This window comes from Lolium rigidum, chromosome 1, assembly GCF_022539505.1.
Source record: "Lolium rigidum isolate FL_2022 chromosome 1, APGP_CSIRO_Lrig_0.1, whole genome shotgun sequence".
NCBI classification, from domain to species: domain Eukaryota; kingdom Viridiplantae; phylum Streptophyta; class Magnoliopsida; order Poales; family Poaceae; genus Lolium; species Lolium rigidum.
The window spans coordinates 21,451,102-21,471,126 of record NC_061508.1 but is presented as its reverse complement, the minus strand read 5'-3'; the positions used below and the strand labels follow the sequence as shown (position 1 = coordinate 21,471,126).

At 44.2% G+C, this 20,025-nt stretch overlaps 2 protein-coding genes across 3 annotated transcripts; both read left to right on the top strand.

The window, feature by feature from the left end:
* The first annotated feature begins 1,835 nt into the window (after positions 1 to 1,835).
* LOC124669021 (DNA-repair protein XRCC1-like) lies at positions 1,836 to 10,181 on the top strand. Of its 2 annotated transcripts, none has more exons than XM_047205810.1 (8): positions 1,836 to 1,951; positions 2,041 to 2,225; positions 2,319 to 2,507; positions 3,063 to 3,174; positions 3,689 to 3,768; positions 8,673 to 8,783; positions 9,219 to 9,305; positions 9,740 to 10,181. In XM_047205810.1, the coding sequence occupies exons 2-8, from the start codon at positions 2,067 to 2,069 to the stop codon at positions 10,067 to 10,069; spliced, it is 1,068 nt and encodes a 355-aa protein (XP_047061766.1). In that variant the 5' UTR covers positions 1,836 to 1,951; positions 2,041 to 2,066; the 3' UTR covers positions 10,070 to 10,181. The 2 variants fall into 2 exon arrangements, with proteins under 2 accessions (XP_047061766.1, XP_047061768.1); XM_047205812.1 differs by having other exon boundaries at positions 1,861 to 1,951; positions 2,052 to 2,225.
* An 885-nt stretch (positions 10,182 to 11,066) lies between these two features.
* LOC124669005 (UDP-glycosyltransferase 86A1-like) lies at positions 11,067 to 15,220 on the top strand. Its single transcript, XM_047205809.1, has 2 exons — positions 11,067 to 12,003; positions 14,159 to 15,220. Exons 1-2 carry the CDS (start codon positions 11,436 to 11,438, stop codon positions 15,058 to 15,060), a joined length of 1,470 nt encoding a protein of 489 aa, XP_047061765.1. The 5' UTR covers positions 11,067 to 11,435; the 3' UTR covers positions 15,061 to 15,220.
* The last annotated feature ends 4,805 nt before the right edge of the window (positions 15,221 to 20,025 follow it).

The window sequence follows — 20,025 nt, the reverse complement described above, 5'->3', positions numbered from 1 at the left end:
CTTCTCCTTCGAATCTCCAAAGATCAAGAGCTTTGGTTGGGGGAGGAAGGAGATCTTGCAAATCTTGACTTTCTTGAGGTGGCTCTAATGGAGGTGGCTTGGCAGATTTTTGTATAATGATTGAGCAAGCAACCAAGGTAGGAGAAGGGGGGTATTTATACCCCCTCTCAAAATGGAGCCGTTGCTGCTTCCGGGGGGCCGGATAATCCGGCCTAAGTAAGGGCCGGATAATCCGCCCCCCCCGGATAATCCGGTCTTCGGGACAAAACCAGGACAATGTTCGGCCAAAAGTCCGGCCCATGTACTGAGCCACAATTCTTCCAGTCCTTAGCCAAAAATGGGGGGGCCGGTATCCGGCCCGGATAATCCGGCCCTGGTACAATACCGGGACATTATCCGGGCAAATGTCCGGCCCCCATACTGAGCCGCATTTCCTCGAAGACTTAGCCAAAACCAGGGGGCCGGATATTTCAACAATATCCGGCCCGGATTATCCGGCCCTGGCCAACTTTTCTGATTTCTTTTGACAGTCGATCAAATCCAACACACAAGATTAAATATCTATGTAATCTCTGCACCACTTATACAAACATTAGTGTATCTTATATATTGACATCAAACACACAAAACATAATGTGAGAGATGTTCTTTCAATAACCAAAATAAAGGGATCATTGGTAAATCCTTAAAAATCAATATAAACATGGACATAACGTCATATATGTTGAAAAAATGTGGGACATCCTATCAACAAAGTAGTGTTGTGTTTTCTACATGATGTCCTAATTAGCTGATTCACCGTCTATCAACTTTGCTTACTATATTATATATTGAGCCTTGCACTTTGTGGGCTGATTTTTCATTATCATGCATATTATTCTGCCGTTCTACATGTGTGCAGTTGTTGTTATGTCAATGGTTGTACTAGACAAGACATGGTTTTGTTGTTGAAACACATCCCTTAAAGCCAAAATAAGTTTGTTTTAGTCTTTGTGTGTGGAGGGCGGCACTAATATCATTTGTTTGTTACTTTCTCCTTCAGTTGTTGATCAAATACTATACAAAGGGCGCTCTAAAAGATTTTGGATCAGCAAAATACCAGTGGTGCTAGTTGCTTTTAATCTAATCAGCCAGATCTTTATGAAATAGAAAAAGAATAGCATAACTTCTCCCGATCGTTACGAGAAGAGTTTGCTGAAGAAAGTTATTTATTCCATTGAGAAAATGCCTGTGCAGCGTGGACCCAAGTGTTGTTAGTTGTTGCGGACCGTAAATTTTTGAAAGCACCGAATATTTGTGTGCCTATGTATTTTCTCAGAATGTGTGAATCGAGAAATTTCGCTTAGATATGTACTTTTCTCAAGAAATGTTGTACACAGAAATATTTATCCGTGCCTATTCATGTACCTAATATTAAAGAAAGGGTGGGTGTTTACCCCAAAATTTTCATATTGTCCTGCCACTAATATCTGTGTGGATTCGTGGGGCTGGAAATCCAGATCGTCTCCTCATTTTCACTATTACATATTTAAAATTGATGTTATGTGATAACAAAATACAGGTCAATCAAGGATTACACGCCATTTGGATTTAATTGATGTGCTAATTTATGAATACACGTAATGATCATTTGGTTTTATGTGGCGCCTAGCGACACGTACATATTTCCTAGTAGAATGACCTTTGTAAAAAAACTGGAGACCGTGTACAGTTTTTGGTTTTAGCGGAGAGCGAACAGGGTTGCTGACAGCCGCTGAGGCCCAAAGCTTCCTTCGGGCGCACATGGGCCAGGGCCAGGGAGGCACGGCCTGTATTTTTTTTTCTTCCTTTGCAACCTCAAACTGACAGCCCCTGTTCGTCTTGGCTAGTCAAATCGAAACCCGCGAGGACTCCCATCCCATGGTGGGCGACGAGCTTGGAGGAATCAGGGAGTGAACAACCGGAATCTCAGGTACGACGCACCCACCAGTCTCTTCAAATCTAGATAAACTCCGCGGTTTCTGTGCGGAAATCCCTGGTCGTTGAATCGATTCTACACAGTTTTCGAACAGGTTTATATCTCCGCCATGCCGGAATCGAGTTCAGATCCTGCAAATGGTAATGGCAAGAGGAGCCTCCCTCCGTGGATGGGCTCCGGGGGCGGCGAGGGAAGTCCAGGCAAGAAGAAGCACGCAGAGGAGACCCGCGAGAGGGCTCCTACAGGGCCGGATTTCTCTAAACTCTTGGTACTTATCTGGAGCCCTCTCTACCTACAATGAATTTTCTAGTGATCTGTGCAGATTTGTGAATGTGACGATTCCATGTGTTTGTTTCGGTAGGATGGGGTGGTGTTTGCGCTGTCAGGGTTCGTGAACCCTGAGAGGGGCAGATTGCGCTCCCAGGCGCTGGATATGGGAGCGGTGTACCGGCCCGATTGGTCATCTGACTGCACGCTTCTTATTTGTGCATTTGCCAATACCCCCAAGTTCCGGCAAGTGCAGTCGGAGAATGGAACCGTCGTCGCAAAGGTTTGTTCTCTTACCTGTGATCACTGTGATTAGTTATTTCTTCAAACATTCTGTCTTAAAGGGGGAAATTCTGGTGTATTTAACATGTTTCTTTGTGTATAGTTAAGATTAATCTGCTTGCTTCAACATAGTGTCACTTAGACTGACAAGAAAGAACAGAGTCACGTACAAAGATATGTACTGTTTCATCTGCATTTGGTGATCCATCGCTTAATAGTTCCTTCAGCATGCACTATATTTTTCTATGTTATTGATGGTCACTCAAAGAGCAGCTATGTGCCACGAAAAGACTACCTGGCATTGTGGCCCTCGATTATTGGAAAATTTATACTATTGCCTAGTCCATGTTGTTAGTGAAGAAATTAAATATATGGCCAAAAACTGCATAGCAGACAAGCATAGATTGTTCATGGATACACTTAAAAGATTAGGTTGATATGGATACCTGGAAACCTTAGTTGGTCTTACTTTGTCATACATCTTAACATTATGTAAGCTGGATTTGATGCTCTTGAGAACACAACTAATCGTTTCTTATGCTCTTTTTGGGTTTAGGAATGGATCTCGGAATCGCACAGTAAAAAAAAACTTGTTGACATCGAGCCATACCTTATGCATGCTGGAAAACCATGGCGAAAATTTAAAGAGCAAGCTGAATCCAGTCAAGGTGGTTATTTATTTTATCTGACAGAAAGCTTTATCAACATAAGCTCCTGTTTTATTTGAGGTTATTTGTTTCCTTTAGGTGGTCGTATTCTGCCATGTGATTTTTATTTCTTGTATCGGTATGGGATTTTGGGTGCTCCCTTGTAACTTCTGTGCAATGTAGTGGGTATGGAATTTATAACTTAAAAAGAGTTCAATCTTTAGATTTTTAACCTTTGCCGATGGACCATGTCAAGGTGATACCACTTTATCACTTCGAGGTGGCCAAATAGTTGCTGCTTATAAATATTCGTTTTCTGGCTATGGATGGTAATGGACCAACTAGGATTGAGTTTTGGCAACATCCTTAATAAAGAATCATTTGATGTGGAGCACCAAGTATTTTTTGAAAGTTGAATAATCGTTGCAGCTCCCGAGTACTTTACCTGTTTTCCCTGCATCCTTTAAAATTTGAGGTTTTCAATTAAATCTAAAGCTATATTTGTGTTAAATTTAGCTTTATCATCCTGTTGTAGATCAGAAGAAGCCACATAAAGACCATGAAAAGCAACTTGAACGGGCTCATGCTAAGACATCGCCCTCTGATGCCATTAAGGTCAGTTCAATATAAATTAGTGAAAAACCCAGAAGCCTCTTTAATAAGATATATAACTTTTTTTTTTGTTTTCAGTTATAACTATTAGGTGCCTACTTGAACTTCGTATCAGCACATTGTAAATTGTACCACTGGTCATTAGAGACTGAAAAATTGTTGTATCTTACCTGAATTTAGATGTTTCCACAAGGAAGCAAAAGCAATAATATTTGGAACATGTTTTAATTGGATTTCCCGTCATATTGGTTAGTTAAAACAAGCATCCTTTTTTTAGATCAATAGGATCCCTGTTCATGGGAGCATGATTTTTGAGTCGGCGACTAATCGCCGACTAATCGCCGACTAATCACCAAGTCGTTCTACCATGGACGAGCCGCACCAGCGACTTGACTCAGCGAGCGAGTCGCGCGACTTCCTGGCTCGCCGGCGACTATACAGCGACTATACGGCGGCGGGGAATAGTCGCCGGTCGTCCCTGTTTGTCAGCCAGAAATTTTTTGTGGGGGATCTCTCCCTGTGTTGGTATTTCAGAGAGAAGGGGATGGGATGGGAAAGAACGGGCAGAGCTCAGGAGGAGAGGCTCGAGCCGCCGCCGTCCGCCGCCGGTCGCCGCTGCTCCTCGCCGGCGTCGCAGAGGAAGAAGAGGGGAGAGGAGAGAGGCTCGAGCGAGCTTGTGTGCCTGAGTGCGGCTGGCGGCGCTTGGAGGATTCATGTAATTGCTAGGTTAAGTGAGAGGTGAGGCTGGGAGTTGTTAGATGGGCCGTGCTGGGCCTTGTCAGCCTGGCTGGGATAGATGACCGGGCCAATTTTGCTCATGTGGCCTTAATGGGCTTTGCAAACAAGAGTATTTTTGGTCGTTTACTGCAGGCGACTTGGGGCGACTATACTAGCCCTAGTCGCTGAGTCAAGTCAGCAAGTCACGAGTCTCAGCCTTGGCGACTTGACTTGACTCGGCGACTCAAAAATCATGCATGGGAGGCCCGATTCCATTTGCATAATGAAACCAGCATAGTTCCGTACAGGGTTTTGTGCGATAAACCTGGCAGATGGGGAAAAAAGCAAAAGATAAAAACTCCAGGTTCACTACAGTTCGAGGACAGGCAACATCTCATACAGCAAACTTTTCTGCAAAGGGATAGTAACCAACATCCTTCTTAGAACCCTTCTGGTTTTCTATATCTGGTAGAGGATTATTAAGAAGCACATATAAGTTCGAGGGAAAGAAAGCAGTGTTTGTACATGACCTAGATTCTGGACTGGCCATCAGAATAAATTGATCATAGTTGATAGTAAGTCCCAATCTGCATGTGTGAACTATGGTTCCTATCCCTTAAAAACAAAATAGAATGTACTATGATTCCTACTACCTCCGTTCCAACGAATAAGGGGTATAAATTTAGTCAAAAGTCAAACCATACTAAGTTTGACTAAATATTTGAAGAAAGATCAACATGTATGATGTTAAATAAATATATTATGAATATACATTTATGGTGAATATACTGATATTGATTAAATATTGTAAATGTTCATAGTTTTGTCTATAACATTGGTCAAGCTAAAGATGTCTTTGACTTTGACTAAATAGGCAATATGCCCGCGCGTTGCAGCGGATTGATTTTTACTGAATATTATGTTACGTGAAGGCAATTACCACTATGAACATTTGAGAATATTTTTTTGTTAATTTTCTAGGGTCTAACACTGTCCATATATCTCAGTCACCTAAATTGCATATTTGAAAATAGGTAATTTGGAGGGAATCTTTAGTTCTCACACCGTATTTGATCGATCTATATTTTTTTTAAATTTTTTTATTGTAACTATCAAATTTGTATAAAGCAACAATACACACACAATAATACTCCCTCCGTCTGTGAATAAGTGTACGTTTTACTTTTTTAGAAGTCAAACAATTTTAAATAAGTTAAAAGGTTTACACAAAAATAGCAACATATGTGACATCAAATTACCATATTAATTTAGTGTTATAAATGTTGCTACTTTTTTCTAAGAAATTAGTCAAAGTTAATAGAATTTGACTTAAGACATGGCATAACGTACACTTATTTGAGGACAGAAGAAGTAAGTCATATTCTATAATAGATAAAAAGTACTCCCTTTAGGATAAATGCAATTAAATCATTAACACTCAAAATATTTGTTAATTTAACTTAATATAGCATATATGTTTGTGTGTTGCATCGGGAGGAAAAAAATTGATGTGTAGTCAAATTTAAGAAATATTATTTAATTTTGCAGGCCACGGAGAATTTCATTGTTAAAAAAGCATACTTCTGCTCTAATGTATGAGAAGGGATACATACTTTACGTAAAAGTTTGTTTCTGAAGAAACAAAATAAAATCTATTGTAACAGAACAGGAATACAGACAACGCAATTCCGATGCATGTATGGATACAATACAACAATGTACAATGCAATCGAGGGTTAAGAATTTCTGCAATTTCTACAGTCGTACTTGCTTTGCAAAGATTATTGGGCCGGCGCAATACTTGCTTTGCAAACTCCTAAGAAAACTAAGGGTTACAAAACGCACGCAGGATTTGCTGCCGCCGCCCAGGTCCGCCTCAACCTCTCTCCGTGAGGAAGCAAATCAACCCCACATCGCTGCAATTTCGGGTCTCCGGTGACACCCTTCTCACACCGGAGTCCCACGCCGCCCCAGTGAATTTCCAGAAGTGTTGTGGCGTGATGTTTTCCTGGCTTTTCTTTACGAAGTCTATAGTTTCAATTACATGGGCAGGTTCTCAGCGACTGTCCAATGAAAAATTCTGCTGCCAATATTCCTATTTACAGAACCTTTCCAAATTGGTGGACTCCCATGACCTCTCCAAATTCCAACAATATATTAGTGACTTCATCTAACTATCAAGTATCTGTCCTCTCTTTCCGAAAAGCAGAACAACAAAATCAAAATCTATCTCTCAGCAAATCTCAAATGTTCTTTATATTTTTTTCTTCAAATACAGCGCCACCAGCTAGCGGAACAACAACAAAGAACAGCAGCACCATTATCCAAAATCGCAAATCTGCCAAACTCGCTATCTCTCTGCTCCTCTGCTCTGAACTTGTCTTCTATCTCTCCTCGGACACGAGAGCAGCAGCACCAAATCACCAAAGCACCAAAAAAGCCAAATCCTCAGATCGATTCTTCTCCACGCGATCCCCTAATCTAGCTATTGTCGTGCCTCATCTCTTCCTGCTCGATGTGGAGCTCCGGCTCTTCTGGCGAGCTCGCGGGCTCCCATGGAGGCGGCGGCGCGGGGATTTCCGAACGGGGCTGCAGGTGGGTAGCCCGCACCCCATCGGCGTTGGAGGATTCCCAGGTGAGAGCGATGCGGGGAGGACTCGCCCGTCTCGGGCGGAAGCTGCATCTGACTGCAGACGGACATGGCTGGATCAGGCCAGGCAGGTGCTAGGAAGGGCCGGGGCGGCGGAGGAGAGCGGGATGTTGTGACGTGGGGCGGCGCGTACTGGATCCGGGCGCCGCTGAGAGTACGAGCTCAGGTTGGTGACGGCGGACTGGATCGAGAGAGGAGGGGGTTCCGGTCAGGGCAGCGCGAGGAGAGAGATGATGAGGAGGAGAAGGTGGGTAGTTTGGGCCGGGTGGCTGCCATGTGGGCCACGAAACGTTCGGGGGCGTGAAGCCTGTTCTCGCACAATGAACGATCACGAAGGAAACCGGCACGAATCGTTTTTTCGTGACTAAGCGGTGGCAGAGGCTGTAATTATAATGCATGGGCAAGGGTAAATCCAAAACGGACGAAAAAATTGGGGAGAAACCTTACTTCCTTTATTAGTAGGTATAGATTTATATGCCTTATTCATTGGAACGGAGGGTGCGTGTGCTTTCTGAACTCATCGAAAGGATCTCGGACGAGGGTCGTAGGAAGACATCCAATTACTATTCTGATTCTCACAGCGCGATCATGACAGGCATCGCAAATTTATATCCTCACGAAAAAGAAAAGTAAAGACCTTCCAAAGTTCCCGAAAAAGGCATCTTACTCGGCTTGCAGGCCAGTTTGAGTAGCTCTATCGTCGAAGTGTATTGGTTCAGGATCCCCTGCTTGATCTTCTTGTTGCGACTTCGAGAAAAAGTCTACGGCGATAGCCCGTGCTACTATAATGAAATGATAGTGCTTTCCTTTTTGTGTGCTTCTCTCGATCGGTCTCCGCCCTCCCATACCTCCTAAAACAACGGTAGTTTGCTTCTTTTCGTTCAATTGTACCTGGCCCAAGCGCCTATCTATTTAGTACTTTCGAGTACCGCGCAACAGCTTTCGAGTAAGAAAGCAACTTGACATTATGATCCCCGAGAAGAGGATTCGTATTATAGTAGGTTTGTTTTCCATTTCCAGGTCCTGGTCCGGGCGAAGGTACATTTCTTTTTTCTTTCACCACAGGACAGGGTTTGCTTGATAAGCGGTAGGAATGGATTCCTCACAAGTGGCAAGGCCATTCTAGGCCGGGAAAGAGCTCCAGCTGACTAAACACTAGAAAACTAATGGCTGACTTTCCTTCACCTTGGCATACAGGGCTTTTTCTTCTTAACACAGGGCAGCATTCGTAATTACTTGTACCGACAAAAAAACTTTTCTAGAAAGTAGCATCGTATGGCTGAGGATGGGAGAAATACCTATGCATATTGATGTTTCTTGAAAATGAATGACTTCTCGGAGGCATTAAAGAGCTAATGACATCTACATTTAGATTTCCCTGGAAGTATAATGATTCAGTAGAAATAAATAGAACAATGTGAAGGCAAAACCCATGTCCCTGGAAGCATCTTAATATTCTTTGGTATTGCAGACAGTATTTTCAGTGATTCTTTTACATGCATTATTTCGATAGGGCCTCATAATGGTTTCTTTTGTACAGGCAGGACAATCAGACGCTACAAACAAATATTTTTCACCCTCTAAAATTAAACAATGGGCAATGGATGATTTTGCAAAAACAATATCATGGTTGGAGAGCCAAGAAGAGAAGGTGAGCAATTAGGGTTCATAAAGGGATGAAGTGATGTGAAGAAAGTACACTTCAAGCCTTATGGTCTTGTCTTTGCGTCAGCCTCAGATTTGGTATTTTATAAAGTACTTCTACGAGCACTATATGGCTATCATAGAGATGATCTGCACTCCAAGTGACCCAACGATGAATTTTATTTTTTGGATTTCCAAGGGGCCCCCCAACTAATTTTGAATACGAAAATGAAACCAGACTTTGTTTTATTAATGCAGATCAGATCAAAATGTTTTCTCGGGCTAATATCATTAATGCAGTCTATAGTATCTGTCATGATGAAACAATCAACTAAAGCACTGGAAATCCTAGAGCACCAGATATTCTATGCTCAGTATTCCCTGAATACAAGGGTGTAACGTTTGCTGTTATATCTGACTTCTCTGGCTTCTTTTTTGATAGCCAGAGCCAAACGAAATGAAGGCAATAGCTGCTGAAGGGGTTATCACTTGTCTGCAGGATGCCATCGAATCCCTTGAGCAAGGCAATGTAAGGAATGCAACATCTCTACCTAGATATGCTGGGCTTTTGAGTTGCTTGTGTTTATTACTTGGAAGTATCAACAAATAATGTGCTATATCTTTTATGATTTAGAATGGAGCACATGTGGACGGAGGAAGTGGTCTTTAACTAAATAACCTGAAAACATTGAAATGATGTTTGCCTCGACGTCTGTTATAGATTTGGTCAAATTGCTATTGACCTTTTTCTGGAAAATGGAAACTTTATTACCCCTGGCATGTGCACCATAGATGCATCTAGCCTAATTTGTAGAAATTTCCATTGACTTACTGTGAATTTGTGATTATGTTTCCAATAGTGAACACCAACGTACCAAGCATTCATGTTTCCTAAATTATGAACTGTTCCTTACTGGACATGTGGTATACTCTCGGCTGACCGCAATCAACTTTCTCTTGTAGGATATCAGTGGAGTGGCAGATCAGTGGTGCTTTGTCCCCCATGTTGTCGATGAGCTAGTACGACTGGATGGAAGAAGAAACGAGGGATCACTGTCTAAACAACAACTCACCCAACTAGCAATGAAATGCAAGAAAATTTACCAGGCTGAGTTCTCCCACATGGAGAGTGATGACAAGAAGGGAAAGGTACGTCAGAGCAATCCTCCTGACACTGATAGTCGTGGGAAGACTGGAACAGATGATGCTGAGTACGACAGTGATGATACAATAGAGATGACAGACGAAGAGATCGATCTCGCTTGCAGACAGTTCTCGGGGATTAGTAGCTAGGCGAGGAGAGTTTTTTCTTCTTCTGAAGAGGAGTACGCTGATTACATATGGCACGGTTGTTCGACAGTGAACGAAATGTAGTTGTTGTGAATTGGAAATCTTAAAAAGTTCATGTGGAGCATGCGCTCTGTTCTTTGTCAAGTTTTTTTTTTTGCCTTTTTGCTACTTCGATCAAGTTATCTTGCAGTTTTGATCGATTTTCTTGATCAAGTTATCTTGTGCTTTGGTTTTCAATATGATACAACACATCGATCATGATGTTTCGGAACATGGCAACCAACAGGAACTGAACTGAATTATTAAACTTGATCGATTTTTATGGTTATAATCTACAAATGATTTACATTAAACAATGAATGCAGATATATCTTACTTAAATAAAAAAATTATCTGAAATATTACACAAACACAGATTATGATTAGTACTCATTATGTGTGAATCAAAATGTATCTAGAACGGAATTGAAAACATATTTGAAATATACCTGCAACTTATTTGAAAAAAATATAGAATAAATCTGAAATGGTTATAAATGGGACTATATAGATGCAAATGAACTCCAATATTTGGCACTCCTCTGATTTATAATAAGTGTCGGGTTTAGTTCTAATTTGAACCAAATCCCGATACTTACTATGGATTGGAGGGAGTAATTTACTCACTGTATTTAGCTGAACTAAATATATACATGCAATATTACTAAAACAATTGGTGATGAATCCATCTTAAATTTACTAGTAACTTATATGAACTTTTGCCCAAATGTTCCATACATAACTCAGAGGAATCTGGCCTCCAATAGGAAACATGATACTTTACACAACCTTTTCACCGGATTTCACAAAGGAATATGTCGACAAAGTTCCTCATGTTGCAGAAGAACTGGTCCCTCTGCTCCTCGATCCAGATCTACTAGTGGATGACTGGATGGTGGGGTCGTTCCCATCTACCACGTGAAAAACCAAAACAATCGATGGAAAAAACGAGTTAAGAATCTGATTGGATGCATAGGACAAGACCCCGTGGCTAGGTCCACGAACGAAACCATATATAAAACCCCAAATCAGAAACAGTGTCAAGTGTCGTAAATCTAGCTGGTATACATGGGATTCCGCGCTAGCTTCTCGTGCCCGGCGGCCAGAAAATCCGGGTGCCTAACATGCGCCGTGCATCTCTCCATCGTCTCCAAAGTCGTCTCACTTCGGCGAGGTCATAGAGAGCTCTTTAATTTCGCCTAACATCCAATCCAAGAGCGAGAGGGAGGGAGACCTGTTCCATTGCGTTTCATCATATATAATCCATAGATCCAGCTACTGTTCCCTGAGCAACAGTGTCCCTGAGCCGAGAGCTGAGCTGAGCTCCGAGATGGATCCATTGCCGCACATGGCGCACGAGGCCAACGGCAACGGCAACGGCAACGGCAACGGCCGCCGGAAGAAGCCGCACGCCGTGGTGATCCCGTACCCGATGCAGGGCCACGTCATCCCGGCGGCGCACCTCTCGCTGCGCCTGGCGGCGCGGGGCTTCGCCGTCACCTTCGTCAACACCGAGTCCGTGCACCAGCGCACCGCCCTCGCCCTCGGCGTCGACCCGCTCCGCTACGACGTCTTCGCCGGCGCGCGCTGCGCCGACGTGCGCTACGAGCTCGTCGGCGACGGCTTCCCGCTCGGCTTCGACCGCTCGCTCAACCACGACCAGTTCATGGAGGGCGTGCTGCACGTGCTCCCGGCGCACGTCGAGGAGCTGCTCCGCCGCATCGTCGTCGACCCGGCATCCACCTGCCTCGTCGCCGACACCTTCTTCGTCTGGCCGGCCACGCTCGCCAGGAAGCTCGGCGTGCCGTACGTCTCATTCTGGACGGAGCCGGCGCTCATCTTCGCCCTCTACTACCACATGGACCTGCTCACCAAGCACGGACACTTCAAATGCAAAGGTAAAAAAGTCTTTTCTTTTCCTGCTAAAATGTTTGTTTTCTTCACCAACCCGGTTTGATCCTGGCCGGGAGGAAAAGTATCCGAATATTCCAAAGGCACCATGACGATGATGATAGTGGCATTTAGGTAAAATAACAATGTTACCAAATAGATATCAACTCGCTAGTATAATATACTAAAATATATGATTTCTCACAAATGACATTGTTATATTTGTCTCGCGAAATCCTTTTATTTCATAGTACTATGTCTTTAAGCAAAATTTGTGGACATGTATTGTAATTGAAAGACAATTTAGATCGTGCAATCGTGGGTCTAGTGTCATCTTGAATTAATAGTGTTACAAGATTGGCTTGGAAGTAATCAATTACAATCCTAATCATAATGGCCTGATCTGATTATATGCAAATATACATGCCCTAACTATGGAAGGGTATAATCGAAGATACTCCGTATAACATACTCCCTCATGTGATCCTGTCCAAAATATGTTGTATATTAAGTTTGATCAAAATCAAACTTCATAAAGTTTAACCATGCATATTGATGAGAATACAAATATATACAATGAGAAACTAATGTTTTCAAAATTATTATGAAAAATATTTTAATATCATATGTGTATAGTATAGTAGATATTCGTATTATTATCTATATCCGTGATCAAGTTTGCTAGGTTTTACTTGCACGAAAAATTATGTGCATCATATTATAGGCAGAAGAGATTATTTGGTTTGGTTAACAGATATCAAGTGAATGAAAACCAGAAAAGTCAACCGTGTCTTTAGAGTAAGTACAAAAAGACCTAATCAATAGACTATAATAATTTTAATATTATATTTATATTTAACTGATAAGAGAGAATATGAAAGAAAATGTAAGTAAGTTCTAATGTAAGAGTCAACTATAGCACGTGGTTCTAGGCATTTTATTAGGGTGAGCACTGGCCATGTATTAGTAAAATAGTGTATTTTTCTACCTAGCTATTATGCATATTGACTATAAGACTGATTATAGATGACATGTCAATATCTTATAGGCAGCTATACTATTAAAAATGCTCTATATGAGGCTGGTCATAGTGGGGAGTAACTTAGACTAGTAACATATGCCATGTTACTAGTCTAGGTTACTACATTCATAGTGAGTACTAACTTATATGTGGTATCATGCATTATGTCATTTATTATGTTGTAGAATTATTTTGCGTTGGGGGTGTGTGATGTTATGGTAACATAGCTAGTTACCACGTCACTCTCCTTCATCATTTATTGGCATGATATGTCATCAAAATGCCTTGACACGTGTGATATTACTAGCTATGTTACTCCCACTATGAGCAGTCTGAAGTAGTAAACGTAGCAAAGCGTGCCTCATATTATATTTCAGTTAGGCACCATTAATGTTTTGGTGTGGCTAATTCTCGATCGAATGAGAATTAACTTAATTATTAATTAGTTAAATGATGTCACTAAATTCCAATGTTACAATCTATGACTAGCATGAATCACATAGCAAATCTAATGGATAAAAATATTTTTTCAGTTACATCCTCACGTGTAACTAGAAAATTCTAAGCTGCAATCCAACTTACAAATCATAGGTGCATGAAGTGCGATACAATGCGAATGGTGTGGAATTTAACTTCGTTCTTAATTAGTTAGATGATGTCACTAAATCTCAATATTACAATCTATGACTAGCACAAATCACGTAGCAAATATAATGGCTGACAATATTTTTTTTAGTTGCGTCCCCACGTGTAATTGGAAAATCCTGAGTTGCAATCCAACTTACAAATCATAGGTGCACGAATCACGATACAGTGCGAATGGTGTGGAATTTAACTGAGCAATATCTTAATTTTCAATTAGCTGAAAGTTAGCAAAACCGTTAATTTTTGGCATGCAAACTGAGAGCTGCAAGAATTTTCTAGTTGCGTCCCCACATGTAATTAGAAAATTCTAAGTTGCAATCCAACTTACAAATCATAGGTGCATGAATTGCGATACAATGCAAATGGTGTGGAATTTAACCGAGTACTAACTTAATTTTCAGTTAGGTGAAAGTTAGCAAAACCGTTATTTTTGCCATGTAAACTGAAAGTTTTAAGATGTACACCATTTTGATGATTCCTTATGGGATGTGTTGCAGAGCCTCGGACGGACACGATCACGTACATCCCCGGCGTGCCGGCGATCGAGCCGCACGAGCTGATGTCGTACCTCCAGGACACGGACACCAGCAGCGTGGTGCACCGCATCATCTTCAAGGCCTTCGAGGAGGCGCACGACGCCGACTACATCCTCTGCAACACCGTGGAGGAGCTGGAGCCGTCCACCATCGCGGCGCTCCGCGGCAAGAAGCCCTTCTACGCCGTCGGCCCCATCTTCCCCGCCGGTTTCGCCCACAGCGTGGTGGCCACGTCCATGTGGGCGGAGTCCGACTGCTCCGGCTGGCTGGACGCGCAGCCGGCGGGGTCCGTGCTCTACATCTCCTTCGGCAGCTACGCGCACATCACCAAGCAGGAGCTGCACGAGATCGCGGGCGGCGTGCTGGCGAGCGGCGCGCGGTTCCTGTGGGTGATGCGGCCGGACATCGTGAGCTCCGAGGACCCGGACCCGCTGCCGGCGGGGTTCGCGGCGGCGTCCGCCGGGCGCGGGCTGGTGGTGCCGTGGTGCTGCCAGGTGGAGGTGCTCTCCCACGCGGCGGTGGGCGGCTTCCTCACCCACTGCGGCTGGAACTCCGTGCTGGAGAGCGTGTGGGCGGGCGTGCCCATGCTGTGCTTCCCGCTGCTCACCGACCAGCTGACCAACCGCCGGCTCGTCGTGCGGGAGTGGCGCGTCGGCGTGCCCATAGGGGACCGGGGCGCCGTCTTCGCGCAGGAGGTGACGGAGAGGATCGACGAGGTGATGTCCGGGGAGGAGGGGGAGGAGCTCCGGCAGGCGGTGAAGAAGGTCAGGGCCACGCTCGAGGCCGCCGCGGCGCCCGGCGGGTCGTCGCAACGGGGCTTCAACGACTTCGTCGACGAGCTCACGCGCCGGTGCGGCGGTTGAGCGATTGTCAAGTGGCAGCGGATGCAGCTACTAATCACGTCCTTAGGATTTCCCTTTGCTGATTTATGTCATGATGATGATGACTGTTTTGCGATTGTGTCGGGCTATGCTGAACCATAGCACGCATTAGCTTTTTCCAAAGTCACCGAGTAAAATTTTATACTGTGCTCTTCAAAGAGCAACTCTTCTCAAAATCTTAAAAAAGTCACAAAATGGAACTCGTACTGTGTAAGTAAAACATAATAGAATTGGTGTAAAACAAGCATAGAGCATCAAAAAATTATAGATATATTTGCGACGTATTAGTCCGCCGCGATAAAAACTCTGGATGCCGTGATTTGTAAAGTGATCACGAAGGTAAGACCCAAGGATCCGTCCTGTGGCGTGACATCGCACCTGAATGCGCTCTCCTACTTTATCCACATCAGCAGATGTGAAGAAAATCCCGACAGATACATTGGGTACCCGATAATGTAGCTAGAATTCAGTTTTCTATAAGTCCTAAAGCGCCACGTCCTGAATTACGTCAGTATTCCAGATTCGAGTCCAGGGACTTGAATTTGAAGTAGATTTATGCGGATTTGTCACTAGAGCAATTAACTGGTACCCGATCCATCAGATAAACCAGCCTCATTTATCAATATCCCTGTATAATATAGATGTCGAACAAAATATTATTTACATGGACTCGAAGAAGTCGTAAAAGATGAAAGATGGAGATTTTGCTCGATCCTACGGCTTGAATAAAATCTTGGGGGATACTGCCATGGGTATACCGAAAAGACATGTTGTGTGTGTGTCCCTAGTCCCTGTTTATATGTACCCGAAGACTTCAAGGCCCAACGGACTCGAAGGTTTGAAGGCCCATGAAGATGAGGACGTGCGAGTTAAGGAAATAGAGTTAATATAGGAAAAAATGTAAGCAACATATGGAAAGGCCTAATCCGGTACGGTGTATATAAACTTGTGTAACACGAAAAGCCTCGGTTGCGCCTCCTATATAAAGGCGAAGTCGAGGCCAAAAAGAGGATCGATGATTTGTGAAACCGTAGCCACCGTAATATTTCGAGTTGGACGCCTTTGTTCGTCTGACAACCTTTGAGTTCTACTTGCTCTCTATTTTCATGAAATCCTAAGTTTACAATCTGTAGGCATTGCCAAGTTAATCACTTGTCAGTGCAAATAAGCAAAACTAGGAAAACAAACATGATGACAACCGGACCAAGTCAAAAATGGAAGACCTCTATCATACGACAAGCACAAAATTAAGTGCGGCGCTTGCAAAGAGCTAGGTCACAACAGACGTAGCAAGAAATGCAAACTTAACTAAAGTGAGTGCCTCCATGCTATCCTAATTACATAATTGAACATATTAAAATTTACTATTAACATGTCATTTCCAATTCAGGTTGTAGAAGAACTCTACCATTCTAGCCAGGGGCGGCATCAGCAAGTTATGTAGTTGCAATTTATGTTTAGGAAGTTATGTACTTGCAATTAGCACTTTTGGTTAGGAAGTGTAACGGAAAAATAGTCGTTGGCACCATGTATGATCAGGCATATATAGTATCAGCTTTCCAATGCAAGTAGACACAGCTGGAGTTGACTCATGCATATGATTAGACGTCGAAGAGATCAGATGACATATGCATCATCTTATGTTGACTGACAACTGCTTTAGCTCCTACACTAAGAAGTTCCATGTTAAGTTTCACCTAATGGTGGCCTAAGTAGGGTAAGGTCATCTAGAAGTCAAATCAGTAGCTTCTCACGCCTATCTGTAACTAGAATCAGCACTCTTAATCACTTAGTAAACTGTGATCATGCATATATGAAGGCTAAAGGGTGCCCTTTATAATGCTTAATAAACTGAATAAAATCTAATGTAATTAATACAAATTTGCCATAGGTAGCTAGGGTTGGAATAATTTGAAGGTTTGGCCGCCTATACATGTAAGGTTAATTATTCAGCAAAGCAAACAGAGAGGAAACCTGAAAACACAATCAGTTTTGACCCAAACCATATTGATAAACTAAATCAGTGGCATTCCAACTTATGACATTCAAGGCAGAGGACTAGACTTAACATTAAACTACTACACACACAGTAGCATTTATCAGAAATTCCAACTTATTTGATACAACTACTACACAACCAGAGAAATAGAATCAACGCTTACTTGGTCGCCGGCGAGAGCAGGTTACACACCGGCACAACAACCCTTACGTCATCATCGCCTCCAGATCGGCGAGTCCTTGCGCCGCCAACTCCCACGCTGGGTCATTCTCATCTCTGAGATCCAACATCCCCTGCCCTGACAACTGCGGACGCAAACCCTTCGCCATCTGGGTGATCGCCCATGGCGAGGCCAAGAAGATCTGCAGGAGCAGCAGCTTCCGCCGCAGCTTCGTCTGTCTCCGCTCCTCCGCCAGCTTCTCTTGCTCGTGACGCCTCGCACGCTCGTGTACGATCCTCATCAGCTCTTGGTACGGGAGGCGCTCCCCGAAAGACCACTTCTGCTCCGACATCATCACGCTCCCAGAACATCACCAACGAGTACCAGCGGTGGCGAGGGTGGCGGTGGCAGGGGTGGAGGTGAAGGTGTTTGCGATTCCCTAAGTCGAGAGGTGGAGTGTAAGGGTATTTTACCCTTATCCATTATTTTGGTAACAATGACACTGTTTCTAGAGTATTTGGACTAATACACGTCTATGAGATTATTCCCAGGTATTAGCAAAATAGGCATAATGGTGTATCAATGGAACAAGAAGGTGAAGGGAGACCCCCCACTTCGAAAAAAATGGAGAAGGACGTTCCAGCCTCAGGCCGGTCTATGGTCCGGTTTGACCGGCCCTGGCACCGGATGGCCCGGCGCCGACCGGCCCCTGGACCAGTGCACACCGGGCACCATCCAGGGGAGATTTCCCCTTCGCCCGGTGCTGGCCCGGCCTGCCACCCGGTTTGGATCGGACTGGTCCGGTCTCTCTCCCGGTCGGACCGGGTTGTGGACCGGATACCCCGGCGCGGACCGGCTCCTGCTCCGGTGGCAACCAGAGGCATGTACTGCGTGACCAAGACCTGGCCCGGTCACGGCCCGGCACCATGCCCGGTTTGGACCGGACGGTTCAGCCAGTGGCCCGGTTGGACCGGCCCCTGCACCGGATGGCCCGGCCCCAGGCCCGGTTGACCGGGCTCCGCGAAGAATTGCTGAGCTGGACAAGTTGCAACGGCCAGATTTCAAGTGACCATATAAATACCCCTTCTCCTACCTCTGAATAGTCAGACACTACATTACAAACTGTTCTTGAGCTCTCTCTCTCATACTCCATTGATAGAAACATCAAAAGACTCAGATCTCCCTCCTCCTCCACCCAAACTCGAATCCCTCCGACGAAAAGATAGAGGAGACCCTGATCTATAGTTCCACCGAGCCAAATCTTGTTCCCCCTTGTATTCATCGAGATACTTGCTCTCTAGGGTTCCTTGGAAACCCTAGGTGGGCAAAAGAGGTCCGGAAGCATCTGGGCTGTGGATTTGCTCCTGACAAGATTGTGAAGGTTTGAAGGCTGCCTCAAAGTCTACCACAAGTGAGTGAGCTATTCCTTCGTGGGATAGGCTACGGAGAATAGGGTGAGCCTTCGTGGCGTTGGGGAATCCTTTGTGGGACCTCCACCCTTCCAAACATGACGTACCTTCTTGCAAAGGAAGGGAACACGGGAATAAACCCTCGTCTCCACGTGCTATCGGTTATCCCTAACCGAACTCTTTACTTGTGTTATATTTGTTGGAAATATAAGCAAATATCCATATGAAATAATCCGTACAAGTAATTGATAAATCATAACTAATGAAATAACAGATAAACTAATCGTGCAAACTAGTAAGGTAGATGAACATGTCATATCTAAACAAGACAAACCGATTGCATCTACCACAGAAACTAGAAGAAGAAACTCTAATAGAAACTGAAAGAGAAACGACAAGATCACATACTTCGCAGTAGCATTGTTGTCGCCCATGTTGAGGTTGCCGAAGAAGTCGCTGAGGTCCGGGAAGAAGTTGTCGGTGTGGAGGAACTCGTCGTCCGATGATGACGTCGTGATGCCAGTAGTCGCGCCGGAGCGCTCCCCAAAAACCTGATTGCCCCTCACCCGTACAGGTTCACGAGAGGCAGGGTTCCGGAGGCCTACTGTCCCGGCAGTCGGTGCACGCCGATGGACGGGATGAGGAAGACGAAGGCGGCGGCGCAATGAACTGGAAACAGGTAGTCGCGTATGCGTCTCGTACCGGCGGCTAGGGTTGCGCAATGTCTTATGTAGTGAGGTTCGGGAAGGTCGTGGGGCGCAGCCCACGTCTGAGTCAGCACAGCCACGATCCAGAAAAACCGGAAGGCAAAACGGCTGAGTAACGCGTCCATTAATGACTCAAAATTGATTACACAATTAATTTCCCAAACAACAAAAAGATAAGCTTGGCTCGGCGAGATTCCCGCAACCCGCGGCGCGTCGTGACGTGACGAGGCGAGGCGGGTGGCGGAGGAGGAGGAGTGCGCGAGGGTTGTCTCTCTTCTCACTCACTTACTAGGACTAGAACAACCCACCTTATATACCACTCCAACTCTCTCCCAACTAGCAATGTGGTACTAAACTTTAGCCCCCACTAGTGCTGCCACTGATTTTTGGAATGGGCCATGTGAGTTTCAGAATTTGATAATGGGCCATGGGCCAAAGGCCAAATGCCCCAAATTCCAGCAATCCCCCACAAACTCTCATTGGCACATCTCATCAATAAGTTTCCGGAACATTGTTTTATATACCGGTATGTTGTGGCGATCGTTAAGTTGAACTTCCACTTAAAGCTTCATATTACACTAGATTGCAACTTGGATAGTGGACTATGCCTTGAACTACAAGTTTTCTCGCGCACTAGCTTCATACAAAGCCTAGACCGATACTAGGCTGCCG